The sequence below is a fragment of the Nansenia antarctica genome (assembly GCF_963989245.1).
Source record: "Nansenia antarctica genome assembly, chromosome: 20".
Taxonomy (NCBI): domain Eukaryota; kingdom Metazoa; phylum Chordata; class Actinopteri; order Argentiniformes; family Microstomatidae; genus Nansenia; species Nansenia antarctica.
In genome coordinates this window covers 16,911,513-16,928,160 of record NC_137693.1, presented here as the reverse complement: position 1 = coordinate 16,928,160, position 16,648 = coordinate 16,911,513, and the positions used below count along the sequence as shown (strand labels likewise).

At 43.7% G+C, this 16,648-nt stretch overlaps 1 protein-coding gene across 1 annotated transcript; it reads left to right on the top strand.

Moving 5' to 3' along the window:
• The first annotated feature begins 7,702 nt into the window (after positions 1-7,702).
• On the top strand, positions 7,703-16,197 carry vkorc1l1 (vitamin K epoxide reductase complex, subunit 1-like 1). The gene is made up of 3 exons (XM_080549857.1): positions 7,703-7,902; positions 12,635-12,744; positions 15,954-16,197. The coding sequence occupies exons 1-3, from the start codon at positions 7,712-7,714 to the stop codon at positions 16,178-16,180; spliced, it is 528 nt and encodes a 175-aa protein (XP_080405983.1). The 5' UTR covers positions 7,703-7,711; the 3' UTR covers positions 16,181-16,197.
• The last annotated feature ends 451 nt before the right edge of the window (positions 16,198-16,648 follow it).

Below are 16,648 nucleotides of genomic sequence, written 5' to 3'. Positions count from 1 at the left end.
ACGGCCGTCTCCGTGATGTATTTGCGACCTGGTATTTTGTATTTAGGTACAGCGTGAGCCATAAAAAGGCGGAATCCCACATTGTCAACAAAGGAGAGGGGCAGGTCACAGAGCACAATCATTTCAGACATTTTCTCAGTCATCTTTCTTGCCATTTCACTCGTCGCATCCCACTGGTCCTTTTTATGGAATGAGCTACTCAGCGTTTATTGTTTTGGTCCATCCGTTCTCTTGCTTGCTGTCGCAGCTGCAGTAGATGACAGAAACTCTTCGTGCTCTTTAATATGTTTTGCCTTTAAATGCTTAATTAAGTTGCTAGTATTGAAACTGGCAGCTTTAGTGCCACCCCTCGACACATTGAGACCGCAAATTGTGCATTTAGCCGTTGTACACACCGGACTATCCACCTTGAAATATCTCCATGCGTGTTTGTTTTTCCGCGATAGTGAAAAGCTGCCACGCCATTGGTTGAGAGCAGCTGCTCTGGGCCAATAGCGTTCCAGCAGAGGGGCATGTCTGGGCATGTCTGTGTTAGGAAGGCTGTGTCAGGCTTCGTGCTGCGCAACGTGCTGCGTTTGAACAAGAGTTTGGTATCTGTGTTATTATTTGTTAGTACTCGCCGATACCGATACCAGCATTTTTGTGCGTATCGGTGGCCATGCCGATACTAGTATCGGTATCGGAACAACACTATCTGTAACACAACCAGACCATGTCAGAAACACAACCAGACCATGTCTGTAACACAACCAGACCATGTCTGTAACACAACCAGACCATGTCAGAAACACAACCAGACCATGTCTGTAACATAACCAGACCATGTCAGAAACACAACCAGACCATGTCAGAAACACAACAATGCATCAGCTGAGTTAAAGAAAACCAACTCTTACCTTTGATGACAGAACATGAGCCGTGTTTACCCGTACCTCCGCCTTGCCCCGCGCATATTGCTATGAATAGTTCGAAGATAGGTGCTTGCACGTTAGGTGCAAGGCTGCTTGGTTAACCCATTAGCGGGAACATTATTAGTTGCACAAAATAGGCTGATTTAATTGACCATGAACATCAGAGACAGACATTACGAATGTTCATTTAAAATACTCCGGAAGCCCGAAGTCCGGAAAACCGGAAGTCGGGAGTCCTCAGCATAATGCATTGTCTGCAATACAACCGGAGATTTCTTGGCCAGGGCGCACAAATGTGCGTCCTGGCCAAGAAATAGAGACAGCCAATTGGAGCGCTGCTACAGCTCACGTGTAAGCGAAAAGTATTCGTCCTGGCATAGACTTGCATTGACACGGCGCCCCGCGTTCTCTCCCTATGTATTTTAACAGTGAGTTTTACACACACACACACACACACACACACACACACACACACACATACAGATAAAAATGTTTATTGTATTGGAGGATTTTTAATGAATGCTGATAGGCGCCGACAGAATATCAGCCACATTTTGTGAATAAACAATGTTTATTTAAAAAAAAAACTTTTACAAATCGCAACAAGGAAGTGAAGGTGGGGGCGACGCCCCAGCGCCCTCTATCGGCCAGCCGCCACTGCTATATACTGTATGTGTGTGTGTGTGTGTGTGTGTGAGTGTGTTTGTGTGTGTGTGTGTGTGTGTGTGTGTGTGTGTGTGTGTGGGAGGGAGGCGGGGTTTCAGGTTGATGAGGGGACAGGCACGCTGCTTCTCTCTGTCCACCTGGTTGGCCTGGCCGTGGACTGTGACACCGCTGCTAATGTTGTGTGCTGCTCGTGTTATCATGTAATAATGTCACAGCCTGTAAAAAAGGGAATAGTGGAGAGAAAAACAACGCTGTTTGTTTTCTTTGCACAATATGAGAGAGGATTATCTCTCTCCTCCAGATGACTGCTCCAGGGACTTGGCGTTCTCTCTTGCTTGTACGTCTTTATACTGTGAACTCTTAGGGCCAGTTTCACAGACAAGGCTTAAGCCTAATCCTGGACTAAAAAGCATCTTCAATGGAGATTTTACATTGAAAGTGTGATTTAGTCCAGGACTAGGCTTAAGCCTTGTCTGTGAAACCGGCCCTTAGGGTTCTACTTCACATCATCATTCTATGTCATTTGAGAGTAATCGCTTTGCTCAAGGTGTTGCAGTGAGTGGAGGGCAGTGGTGTCACTGTTGCTTGGTTATGAATATTGTTTATATTGGTATTATACAGTATTCCAAAGGACAGTCTAAGTGAAGTGTAGATGCCAAGTGTAGAACCATTCTATGCAGTGGTATTCACTTATCTCCATTGATTTTTGACCTTTGCATCTCAACATCTCAACTCAATAAACGTCCTCACACGTGGCATTGCTTGATTCCTTGATTGCTTGATTGTATGTGTTTGGGCAACAATGTATGTACTGAGTATGTATTATTACTACTCAATCTTTTCAGTTTGTAAAGAGCCTTTGAGTGTCTACAAAAGCGCTATACAAGTCTAATGTATTATCATTATTAAGTGTGCTTGCAGTAGCAAGCAGCACTTATTGTTCTTGTACATATATTTTATTAATATTATTATAGCAAAATTTACCCCGGCTTCTCGTCCCACAGTTTTGGCAGAATCAGAATCAGAATCAGAATCAGAAGACTTTATTGCCATGACATGTAAACATGTTAGGAATTTGGTTTGGGACAGTGGAGCACGGTTAACAACAGGACAGGTGCAAGACAGGACAAGACAGTGCAAACCAACATCATAGTGCAAGAGTCATAATTAATATAAATATAAAGTGCAGAGATCAGGTGATCAAGTGTTCATATCCAGACAGTCCAAAGCTCTCTGGGTGGGGGTGGAGGGAGGGTAGATAGATAGGGGTCAGGTCAGGGGGGGGGGGGGGGGGCAGCAGCATTTAGGAGCCGGATGGCTGTGGGGAAAAAGCTGTGTGCATGTCGGGCCTTCACAGTCTTTAATCAAATCAAATCAAATCAAATTTTATTTGTATAGCGCATTTCTTACAAGATGCAACTCAATGCGCTTCACATAATGAACATTCTCAGTCAATCAATCAATCAATACTGACAGAGCCGCAAGCAGGCAAAAGTAAAAACCTGTACACTATGTAGCCAGGAAAATTCCCTTGCAGCCCTCTACACATAGAGCGACTACTAGCCAGTTTGCCTACCAGCACCCAGCGGCTTCACCCGCTGGGTCCTGTTGGACAGAAAGTTTGTGATCCACCTGCAGGTGTAGTCAAGCACCTGCAGTGCAGAGAGCCCACACTCCAGTATGGGTGGCAAGATAGTGTTGAACGCCGAACTGAAGTCAACGAACAGGATTCTGGCGTAGGTCCCAGCCGTGTCCAGATGTTCCAGGACATGGTGTAGAGCCATGTTGACCGCGTCCTCCACGGACCTGTTGGCTCGATACGCGAACTGCAGGGGGTCTAGGAGAGGGTCTGTGATGGACTTCAGGTGGGCAAGGACGAGGCGTTCAAAGACCTTCATGACTACAGAGGTCAGGGCAACGGGTCTGTAGTCATTCAGGCCTGTGATCCTGGACTTTTTGGGGACAGGGATAATGGTGGAGGTAGACATGAGGTGTCAAAACGTGCGGCTCGTTCCAACTCGTTGCTATTGTCCGGCGGAAGGTTACGGCATACGGTTTACCCACAATGCCCCGTTTAGCGGACAAAAAATCCCATAGACAATGAATTGGCCAATATTGAAAACGCCACAGCTCGGCCTCTGGGTGACGTAAAGACACGTGGGTTTCGCCGGGGGGGGCAGGGTGGTGACCAAAACACATACACACACACACACACACACACACAGACACACACACACACACACACACACACACACACACACACTTTTTGTGGAGAGAAATCCAATGGCGGAACTTTGAGAACAGAGTGAGCAGAAAACGTTTTTGAACTTTTTGTACACATTTTGCACACTGCTCCCACGGCTACAATTGTATGTCTATATTCAAAAATGTTACATGGAAACGTAGAGCAACTCTTACTGTCACTCAAAATATCAACATACAGTATAAGCCCAAACATTAATAGTTTTTACGTTTCAGCTGTTTGTTTCAGAGCAAGCCAAAGACAAGCAGAGGTCAGGCTAGAGTGAGTTGCTATGACAACGAATTTGCCACTGTCAACAGATGCCACTGACCTGCCCCCTACTGGCTGTGAGGGGCAAGCACACATCACAATTTCCACAGGAATTGTCCCTGTCTAGTTATTATTATTATTATTATTATTATTATTATTATTATCATTATTATTATTATTATCATTATTATTATTATTAATATTATTATTATCATTATTATTATTATTATTATTATTATTATTATTTAGAGCAGGTTTGTATGCTCTGTGCTTTAGCTGTTGCTATTGAATTGCGGTGCCTCATAGAACCATACAGTGTTATGACGGTGGCAGGTTCTAGGGAAGCAATTTACCAGGGGGGTTGGGGGTTGGGACTCATTTACCACTGGTACAGGAAAACCCTCTACAGTGGTAAATGTCCCCGAAACCCCCGCCCTCGAATAGTAAATTGCTTTTCTACAACAGTCACCACAAAGCCACCAAAAAATAAATACACAGTTGTCCCATAAACAAGATCAACCATTGCATTGAAGGTCAGCAGCACAGGTGTTCTTAATCAGATTGATTGGGAGGCGCATTGATACTGGAAATGCGCTCTGAACAATGGGTTGTTGAGATATTTACCACTGTTGCTGTTGCGGTCCTACCGCCTCCTCCGGCCTCCCCTCCTCCTCCTCCGGCCTCCCCTCCTCCTCCTCCTCCTCCTCCTCCGGCCTCCCCTCCTCCTCCTCCTCCTCCTCCTCAGGATGGAACGCTAAAATCTTTTGAGGCTCTTAGATGGGAATTTGATTTACCATACAATCAATTTTGGAAGTATTTACAGCTAAGACACTTATTGGTGCAATCATTTGGCCTCCCCAAAATTGCCCCACCTAGTGGTGATACACTTGAATGGTTTCTGAACATTTTTGGACTAGGTCATGAAGCCTCTGCTTACTATTCGAGGATCCTTGTGGCCTCAGACCCAAACATATGGTCGCTTAAACTAACATGGGAAATAGACTTAAATGTATCATTTACAGAGGCAGACTGGGGAAGAATTCTCAAGAATGGGAAACATTTTTCAAGGGAACTCCGAACGAGATTGATCCAATTCAAGATTATAAACAGAATCTACTGGACACCATCCAGGCTACATAGAGTGGGTCTGGTTGACAGTTCGGAGTGCTGGAGGTGTAGTGACAGGAATGGTACTCTAGTGCATATGCTTTGGGGATGTCCAAAAACCAAGGAGTTTTGGCTAGCCATACATGGTTTTCTGGAAAAAATTGTCGGCCTTGACATTCCGTTCACCCCCAGTCTTTTTATTTTGGGTGACCCCACAGCATTAAGTGAGGTGACTCCACCACTCACCGATTGGATCCAGACTGCGTTAATGCTAGGACGGAAACTATTAGTTAAAGAGTGGAAGGCCTCATCAGCACCAGCACCGTCTCTGTGGCACATTTCTCTTGGGCAGTTGGCAGCCCTAGAACAATTATCATATAGGCTGCTTGATAAGGTGGAGGAATACCGCTTGAAATGGGGGCAGTATCACTCATATATTGAGAAATAATGGCAACTCCAGCTCATGTAAATAGCAATATTTTTATTTTTTATTTATTTTATTTATTTATAAATAGCAATATTCCAAATGTAAAACGTGGAAAAAAAAGAAAAAAAAAGTAAACTGCTATAAGTATGACTGTTAGACAATGCTGTAGATTTACATTGCTGTGCATCACCTTTATGTTTTGTTATGTCTATTTTTTGTCTTTTTAATTTATTGTCCAATGTCAACTGTTACTTGGATATTATGGATGTCTGTTCATTGTCTGTTTATTGAAAATAATAAAAACTATTAATCATTAATAAAAAAAAACTTTGATGTCTGTCACAACAGAGTTGACGGGTTGTTGCTGGGGTTTCACATTTGGCTATTTTCTCTTGACAAATATAACAAAATAAAAACATATTTTAGTTGAAATAGGGTGATATTCTGGGCCAGATACTAACTAGTTGTGATATTACGTGGTCTGGCCGTTATCGGGCTGGGTCATATCTAACAAGGATATCTTTCTGTCGAACTTCTAGCCACCAATTCAAACATCTGTTTTAGAGGTCCAAACATCTGGAACACTTTGAGCTTGCCACTGAGATCAACATCTCGGTCGGTTTTCAGAAAGCAACTGAAACATTATCTAATTTTGTTATGAGCCGTTCATTTCATCTCTTGGTTCTGCGTAATATTCTTAGTAATATATTGGTTTTCTTTTTAAATTCTTCATAACTTATTTTCCTTTCCATGATTATTGCTCGTATTTCTGTTTTTCTTTTCTTTATGTGAATTTTCTTTTAAGCAAGCCATGTATCCTCCAGTTTTTTTGTGCTATCCTGACGTTTTGCCCCATGGATATGATTGTGTTAGTGGTTCCTCTTGTCTTATTTACATGTATTAAGTGTTCTTTGTGGTATATTGAACTTTAGCTATTGACGGGAGTGGAACTATGTACAAGCCTTCTGGGCGTCGTTCCCTCCTTGCACTGTTTTTTTTTAATCATGTGCAAAATAAACTAAACTAAACTGAAAAGCGTTTAATAAATGTCTATAAAAAAACGATATAGAGGTAGTCTATGTAGAGTTTAAGTTAATCATTAATGACAATAAACGTGTGGCAGCTTGACAGCTTCAGACAAATTATACAATTTGAAAAAATAGATAATTTAATGTAAATAAAATGTAGGCCGACACACAACCCATTTCGCAAATGTCTAATTGTTCTTGCTGGTCTGGAGATTTGTAAGACAACTAGTAGTAAATATGACTAGAGGATCATATCTGAACGGATTCATGATACACAGTTACTCAATGGGAAAATGTGTTTGTTTGTTTGTTTATTTATTTGGATCCCAATTAGTCATTACCAATTATGGCTACTATTAGTTAGACAAGTTACTCTCACAGACTTTTGTCGACAAGACGTGAGCTTAGAATGATAAGGTTCTATCTCCGTTTAGAATGAGAAGGTTCTATCTCCGTTTAGAATGATAAGGTTCTATCTCCGTTTAGAATGATAAGGTTCTATCTCCGTTTAGAATGAGAAGGTTCTATCTCCGTTTAGAATGATAAGGTTCTATCTCCGTTTAGAATGAGAAGGTTCTATCTCCGTTTAGAATGAGAAGGTTCTATCTCCGTTTAGAATGATAAGGTTCTATCTCCGTTTAGAATGAGAAGGTTCTATCTCCGTTTAGAATGAGAAGGTTCTATCTCCGTTTAGGGCAGTTCAGAGATATTGAGCTTCAAAGTTTTCCCTTTCCATTATGTTTGGTGAGATGGAACCTTTGTGTTTGATGAATTACTAACTCAAAAATGTCAACATTTAAAACAATAACACCACACAGGCATTAATAAACACCTAATGGATCAGATTATGTAAAAAAAAAAAAACCTCAATGTTGACAAAAATGGAGATCCTAGAACCTTATCATTCTAACGTCACGTTTTGTCGACAAGAGGTGGCATTGTGACATGTCCCGGACACGCCCCCTGGGTGGTGTGGCCACGCCCCCCCCGCCTCTCCACGTCGCGTCTCTCTCTCTCTCTGTCCCCCCCCCATGGTCAGACTCAGCCAGGCAGGAGGAAGATGGCGGCGCCCGTGCTGAGAGTGTCCACCCCTCGATGGGAGAGAATAGCCCGGCTCCTGGTGTGCCTGCTGGGCGTCTGCCTGTCCCTGTACGCCTTCCACGTGGAGAGGGAGTCGGCCAGGGACTCGAACTACCGGGCGATGTGCGACGTGAGCGATTCTATCAGCTGTTCGACAGTCTTCAAATCAAGGCAAGGCTCACACTAACTTCAACACACTAGCTAGTTTAGCTAAGGTAGCTTAGCAAGCTAGCCTGCTTTTTGTGTTAGCTAGCTGTCTCTCTGGTTAGCTAGCTGTCTCTCTGGTTAGCTAGCTGTCTCTCTCTGGTTAGCTAGCTGTCTCTCTGGTTAGCTAGCTGTCTCTCTCTGGTTAGCTAGCTGTCTCTCTCTGGGTAGCTAGCTGTCTTTCTGGTTAGCTAGCTGTCTCTCTCTGGTTAGCTAGCTGTCTCTCTGGTTAGCTAGCTGTCTCTCTCTGGTTAGCTAGCTGTCTCTCTGGTTAGCTAGCTGTCTCTCTCTGGTTAGCTAGCTGTCTCTCTGGTTAGCTAGCTGTCCCTCTGGTTAGCTAGTTGTCCCTCTGGTTAGCTAGCTGTCTCTCTGGTTAGCTAGCTGTCTCTGTGGTTAGCTAGCTGTCTCTGTGGTTAGCTAGCTGTCCCTCTGGTTAGCTAGCTGTCTCTCTCTGGTTAGCTAGCTGTCTCTCTCTGGTTAGCTAGCTGTCTCTCTGGTTAGCTAGCTGTCTCTCTGGTTAGCTAGCTGTCCCTCTGGTTAGCTAGCTGTCTCTGGTTAGCTAGCTGTCCCTCTGGTTAGCTAGCTGTCTCTCTCTGGTTAGCTAGCTGTCTCTCTCTGGTTAGCTAGCTGTCTCTCTGGTTAGCTAGCTGTCTCTCTGGTTAGCTAGCTGTCCCTCTGGTTAGCTAGCTGTCTCTGGTTAGCTAGCTGTCCCTCTGGTTAGCTAGCTGTCCCTCTGGTTAGCTAGCTGTCTCTCTCTGGTTAGCTAGCTCTCTCTCTGGTTAGCTAGCTCTCTCTCTGGTTAGCTAGCTGTCTCTCTCTGGTTAGCTAGCTGTCTCTCTGGTTAGCTAGCTGTCTCTCTCTGGTTAGCTAGCTGTCCCTCTGGTTAGCTAGCTGTCCCTCTGGTTAGCTAGCCGTCTCTCTCTGGTTAGCTAGCTGTCTCTCTGGTTAGCTAGCTGTCCCTCTGGTTAGCTAGCTGTCTCTCTCTGGTTAGCTAGCTGTCTCTCTCTGGTTAGCTAGCTGTCTCTCTCTGGTTAGCTAGCTGTCTCTCTGGTTAGCTAGCTGTCCCTCTCTGGTTAGCTAGCTGTCTCTGGTTAGCTAGCCTGCTTTTTGTGTTAGCTAGCTGTCTCTCTGGTTAGCTAGCCTGCTTTTTGTGTTAGCTAGCTGTCTCTCTCTGGTTAGCTAGCTGTCTCTCTCTGGTTAGCTAGCTGTCTCTCTGGTTAGCTAGCTGTCTCTCTGGTTAGCTAGCTGTCTCTCTGGTTAGCTAGCTGTCTCTCTGGTTAGCTAGTTGTCTCTCTGGTTAGCTAGCTGTCTCTCTGGTTAGCTAGCTGTCTCTCTGGTTAGCTAGCTGTCTCTCTGGTTAGCTAGCTGTCTCTCTCTGGTTAGCTAGCTGTCTCTCTGGTTAGCTAGCTGTCTCTCTGGTTAGCTAGCTGTCTCTCTGGTTAGCTAGTTGTCTCTCTGGTTAGCTAGCTGTCTCTCTGGTTAGCTAGCTGTCTCTCTGGTTAGCTAGCTGTCTCTCTGGTTAGCTAGTTGTCTCTCTGGTTAGCTAGCTGTCTCTCTCTGGTTTGCTAGCTGTCTCTCAGGTTAGCTAGCTGTCTCTCTCTGGTTAGCTAGCTGTCTCTCTGGTTAGCTAGCTGTCTCTCTGGTTAGCTAGCTGTCTCTCTGGTTAGCTAGCTGTCTCTCTGGTTAGCTAGCTGTCTCTCTGGTTAGCTAGTTGTCTCTCTGGTTAGCTAGCTGTCTCTCTGGTTAGCTAGTTGTCTCTCTGGTTAGCTAGCTGTCCCTCTCTGGTTAGCTAGCTGTCCCTCTGGTTAGCTGGCTGTCTCTCTGGTTAGCTAGCTGTCTCTCTGGTTAGCTAGCTGTCTCTCTGGTTAGCTAGCTGTCCCTCTGGTTAGCTAGCTGTCTCTCTGGTTAACATACCACTCCATCTCCAGCTCCTACTCACTAACATGTCTTGTCATTTGAAATGTTAATAAACTGTTGTTTTATTTAGCTGCAGTGTAATACACGTGAACGAATTCTGCTGCATGTAGCTTAGTTATTATACCAGCTAACGTTTTCTCCTTGATCATCTCGTGATCCAGACAGATACTACTAATATAGGCTAGCAGCACTGATAGCTAAGTGTAAGTTCAGTCAGTGTTGTACCTGTATGAAAACTGAATTAATGTATAAGGCCTAGGGCCAAACAATTAAAACAGTGTAACGTCAACAAAAACAGAAACTCTCAATTCAGTACAGGGCCAGTCTGCTAAACCAGAAATGAGTAGAAAGGTCATCAGGCATATCTGCTATGATGAGAGAAACAGATCTTGTCTAAGATACAAGTCAGCTGATGTTATTGGTAGAAGTAGTAGTATAATCAGTGGTTTTCATCCATTCATCCCTAATATTGTCACTAACACTCACTGTCTTAGATGGTCACGTGCCCTAGTGGCTATCTAGGTCATAGGTATACAGATGCTGACAGGCAATGGAGGGTTACTGGGGGGGGAAGACAAGGAAGAGCTTTTTTAGACGTGGTTTGAGAGTCATGAGAACAAAACTGCAGAGACACTCATCTCTTCCTCAAGCACGCTTGACTGCTGAAGCTCATCATGTGACGCCTCCAATGGCATTGAGTAGGCTAACAGTCAAGCAACTAACCTTTAGAGAGCGCTATCATCACATAGCTTCTCTTAGAAAGGAGGTGTTTTTCCAGGAAGGGCTATAGGGAAGTTAACGATAGTAAACTGTACCAGGTATAAATTGTATGACTGATTTGGTCAATAACATTGGTCAGCGTTTCTAGAAATGTCATTGTTAATGCCTTGAGGTGAGACGTAGTGTGTCATTTTCTTCTGGGTTCTGGGAATACTGATTAAGCATGCTGCCTGTTGTCAAACTGAACATAGCTTGAATGAATGAATGAATGAATGAATGAATGAATGAATGAATGAATGAATGAATGGTCTTTATTGTCATTGTTATAGTACAGGTACCAAACAACGACATTTGGGAGGGGGGGCTCCCCTGGTGCTAGGAAAGAAAAAAAAACTAAAAAAACAAGAAGGGAAAGGAGCTGGTTTTGTGGTTTACATAAATAAAGGCTATGTACACTATCCACTATACTATACTGTACAGATAAAACACTGTGCTGTACTCTATGCTATGCTATACCTATTCTAACATTTCCTATTTCTCTGCAACCTTATGTACCCTAGGGTTGTCATATTGCACATAGTGTTATTGCACATTCATTTAAAGTGTCGCAGTTTGCAGGCTTGAAATGTACACATTTGTGCCTCAGCACTACACCTGATTTTTCAATCCAGCAGCTGCCATCAATCCGTCCAGACTGTCCAGGGCCTAGAACCTAGGTCTTTGCTGTGTTCAGGGCCTGGATGGCCCTGGGGTAGAAGCTGAGCTTCAGTCTGTTTGTCCTTGCGAACATGGTCCTGTACCGCCTGTTCGAGGGCAGCCGAGCAAAGTGTTCGTACCCAGGGTGGGATGGGTCTCTGGAGATCTTGGAGGCCTTCCTGAGACAGCGTGTGTTGTACAGCTCTTCCAGAGAGGGGAGGGGGGCGCCGGTGACAGACAGTGTAGCCTTCAAGTTTTAAACATTCAGTATCCATATCCAGATAGACTATTCCTCTTTTTCACGTCAAGGTTGTCGATACGAATGTGCTTTATTTCCTGTTGTTGACTTTAGAAATACTTCTGAATTGTTGTTTTAATCATTGTTTAATGAAAATGGTCATACGTTTCAGAGTGGTGTAATTGGATGGCTCTGCTCTGTATAGCCCCCCCCCCCCTCCTGGTTAAACACAGAGATACCAAGCAGGTGGAGGCTGGGGCGGTGGGTGGGTGGGTGGGATGACTATCACTATTACTCTCATAGCCAGTGGCGTCACACTGTTTACCATGGTGGAGAGAGAATAACTGGCTGCTTTAAGTGTGTCCATGAATATGTGACCATGTTTTGCATACGTGTGAATAAGCGCCATTCGACTTAAAGTGCCCGTCTGAACTAACGCAGGCTTCATTAGTGTACAAATATATCGGTCAAATGGATCTTTTCTAATCATACTGGAATAGCTTTGCTTTTTGACTGGTCTTGGTTGCTTTGATTGCCCAGATGCAGTGGCTGACGATTTGATGTGAGTCACAGCACTATCTAACTATTGCCAAACCTGAAGAATCTGACATTTCTGTATCACACTAAGCAGGAATTACACCGGTTCACTGTTACATATTTTATAATAACGGAATATAGGGCTGAAATATGTTGCATGCTTAAAATCCCCTGTGAACAATGCAGTGGTGTGATCCTTTGGAGGGAGGGGAGCTGTCAAACTACCACCCGAGGGTTTGCCACTCAAACTCTCTGGGCATTTGGTTATCCTGCTTGAGGCCACAGCATACCACTGGAATTCCTACCAACCAAGGTCACAGTAGATTCAGTGAAATCTAGCTTAAAATGTATGGTAGAATCAGGTAGAGATTAGCTACAACTGCAACCTGAAGTTTGCCCTTTGGGTTGGACAAAAAGACAGACAAACACAGGAAAACATCCCCTTATCACTGAATAAAAACCTGCTTCAAGATAACCCACTTGTTTGTTGTGTGGCTCCTTCTTGAAGAAAGCTCAAATGAAGTCAAAAATACTCACCAGACAATATGTTACAATGACATTTTTTTCTTCTTCTAATATTTCTCTGTGTAGGTGGGGTCGAGGATTCGGACTGTTGGGTTCGATCTTTGGAAACGATAGTGCAATGAACCAGCCAAACAGTGTCTACGGAATTTTCTTTTATGTCTTTCAACTGTTACTAGGTAAGATTTCCACGAGCTCATTTGTAAGTACTGAGAATGTAGGTGACATGTCTCTATGAGCTGTTTGTGCTGACACATCACTCTCTGCTAGACCCCTCTTCTGGAGTCCACTTCCCCCTAGAGGTTAGACTCAGAATGTAACTTAAACCTCCCTGTTGTAGTGTAGGCCTACTCTATAGAATTGTCAACTCTTGACCATGTCCATCACTATGTAACTTACTGATTACGATATACCTCATTTTTAACTTGCAAAAGGCACTCAAATATGGATGGATATGTCACTCCAAATCATCGATATGTGTTTTTAATCAAACCAACAACAAATTTAAATAAAGCTGAGTAGAGATGCTCCGATCAGGGTTTTTGGTGCCGATCACCGAAATCAGTGATCTGCCGATCCGATATCACCGATCACCGATCACAGCGTCGAAAATGGCAATTGAAGCATTCTATTTATTGTGTAGCATTATTTATGTTTTTAATTATTCTTAACACCATTGACATTGTATATTAAGTATTCAAATGAAATTAGGAGATGAGAAAGTATCATGAATTGACAACCATCTGTTTTATTGAATTCACAACCACCTGTAGCTTACTTCAGGAAAAACAAATAAAATGTGAAAATAAAAATCATAATAAATAAAATGTACACTGTCACATCAAATGTGCAACATTCCACTCGAATGAGAGGAACTAGGGGCTCTTAGAGAACTTGGAGCTTATACTGTAGCTTTCCTGAGGAACAATAAACATACCCAAACTAAACTGCAACATAAACAGGCTATAGCCAAATATAAAATACTGTTTCAAGTCAGTCAGTTTCAAGTCATATTTAGGAGGAGATAAGACAGCAAGTCAGCAATAATCAATAAAAGAAAAAAACAAAACATTTCACCTAAGGAGATTTCAGACTCAAACCTTACTTCTGATTAAGCAGCATCACTGTCAGATTAGCCTTGAGAAATACAAGCATCTCAGCGTTTTTGGCACTCAGCCTGTTCCTCTTATCATCTCAAATATGTCCTGCTATGCTGAAAAGTCGCTCGCTATCTACACTTGTGCAAGGTGCACAGAGAAAGACCTAAAACTCTCGCGCTAATAGTTGTTGTTGCTATGGACCTTAGTCTAGCTTAGTGACTTCCTGCTAGCGGGGTCACATGACGTCGCTGAACACTACCTACACTACGCTCGTGAAGTCGCGCTGGAACTCTGACCAGCACTCGTGGAACACCTCTCGTCCAATCAAAGCACTCGGTCCCTTTATGACGTCGAGCCCAGTGTGCGCTTCGGCGCTCTCGGAGCGAATCGACGAACGCAGCAAATGCCGTATGATATTCGTGGTATTGAAAGTCCTTGCGTGCGTTCCTCCGCGAGGAATTTCTTTTGCGCAGACATTACAAACTGCATATTTGTTGTCTCTTTCCGACACTGTGTAATATTTCCAGACTGGCGACGCCATTTTGTTAACTGATCGGTCGTGTTTGATCGGCCGTTTTGAGAACTCCGATCAAGGCCATATCGGCCGATACCGATCGGCGCCGATCAGATCGGAGCATCACTAAAGCTGAGACTTTTAGACCGTTTTATAATTTGGCGTAAGGATGAACATGTTTTTAATAGATTTTCCCCCTAACCCCCTTCTAAGGGCCCCCCTCCAAATGTCATATTATGTCATACTCTCCTCCCCTCCATGTCCTTGTGGCAGGTTTTGCTGTCTCAGTCATGCTGGTTTGAAGTGTTCCCCTGCTGACTGGCCCATGGGTCTGTTTAGCCACCTGGTACTGGCACAGAACAAGAGGCCCTTTTACCCAGATCAGTTACTGCTCAGTCTCATTTGATTAACACAACAGTGACACAGTCAAACTGCCTAGTGTGGTTAGTCACAACGTCCTTAGTAGTTATGAAATGCCTTTTAGGAGGCCTTTTATGAAATGCCTTTTATGGAAATGCATTTTATGGAGGCCTTGGCGATTGAAGGGCGAGCATACAGTAGATCAGCTATTTTCTCCAAACCTGAAGGAGTCTGAGGAAAGAGATGGGCCTTCTTGAACGTAATCAAACAAAATCCCCCAAACTGTGTGGCTTGTTCACACATCTGCACAGTACTTATGCAGCTTTAACCTTCCTTCTATACCTCCTGTGTCATTGTACAGTATGTGCTCTATGTTTGTCCCTGTCCCTTAATGTAATTTCAGCACTATGAATAGCAGCCTGCGCCAGTGTGCGTGCTGTGTGTTTTGAGTGTCCTCTACTTTAGAGAACCTGTCCTTCTTTAACCAGAGGCTTCTGCTCTCGGCTCAGTGTGGCACTGTGTTAAGATCACCTGCCCCCTCTGCAGCAGAGGGGCGCAGGGATGTGAAGTGGCCACTAGTACAAGGTTATGGCTGCAAGGTGGTTGCTGCAGTCTTTCCCCCAGAGGCCTTTGCTGCAAGAGTGGGGGCTCAGATTTAAGGGTCAGAAGGTGTCCAATCTCTGTATTCATGTTTGTCATCAAGTAAGAATAAGCTAATATAACAGAGGCTAGGACTAGATAGTCCGCGCCCATGTCAAGTCTGACTCAAGTGTAAACGGAACACCCGTCATCTAATTCAATAGTACTTTAGAATCTAGATAACAAGCTGTATCATGCACATGTTTTGTATGAACATCAGCAGCCAAACATATGGGGTCAAATTCTATTGTATCAGTGAAATGTTTCCCTTTTTATTGTCAAACGGGCAAAAAATGTTGTGTGTGCAATGCATAATTGTGTGGGGGCACATATACTAGACATACACGCGAACTACCCATCTTCCGTCGTAGACTGAAGACCCATCTCTTCAGGTTACACCTTAACTGCTCCTCCTGAGACATCTTCTGCCCCTCACCACTACGTCTCCTGAAGACACCCGCTTTCTCTTTCTACTGTGTCCCTAAAAACTTCTATTGCCCCCCACGGTTTCTGTTTCTCCAGTGTCTATATAAATAAATACAAAAATAAGAGTTTTTGAAGAAGGTTTTTCCTTCTATCAATGGCCGCGGGCCTGAGCTGGATTACTCTTCCTGCTACGAATGGTGGATTGATGATTCACTCGCTTAGTCAAATGTATCGATTGTAAGTCGCTTTGGAATAAGCCGTCTGCTAAATGGCAAAAATGTAAATGTAAAATGCGAACAGTGGTGTATAGCATCTTTGTCAGTAGCCTAAGCTGTGTGTCTCGTTGCAGGTATGACCGTCAGTGCGATGGCTGCCCTGATCCTAATGACGACGTCCATCCTCTCGGTGATGGGCTCACTCTACCTGGGCTACATCCTTTACTTCGTCCTGAAGGACTTCTGCATCATCTGTATCACCACATATGCACTGAACTTCATTCTCTTTATTCTCAACTACAAGCGACTGGTTTACTTGAACGAGGCCTGGAAGCAGCAGCTCCAAGCCAAGGAGGACTAAGATGTAGAAGAAAGGCAAGAAAAATATTAACAAACAAAAAAGAAATGTGACCTCTGAACCATCTGACTTGCCACCAGGAGACCTTGCTTCCAAACAATGTGTATTTTGCTGTGTATTAAAAAAAGAAACGAGAAGAAAATGACATAAAAAGAAATTGGGTGGGTGGGTGAGGGGAGGGGGGGGGGGGGGGGTTCATTCCATACATGGAAGGATTTAAAAATGGAAAAAAAATATTTTTCAGTTTTATTTTCCTTTCTTATTTTTCTTTATACTCCCCACATAAGGGGTGGGGTTTGGAGGAACATGCATTCAATCCAGGCAAGCAGAGATAAGTCTTCACTGCAGAAGATGGAGGACTTCCTTCTCTTGAACAAAACGGCCAGAGAACGGAGGAGAACGAGGACTTACAAGGTGTTTACTTGAACTAGATAGGAAGGTCCTACTCCTGCACACCGGAGGAGCTGTACT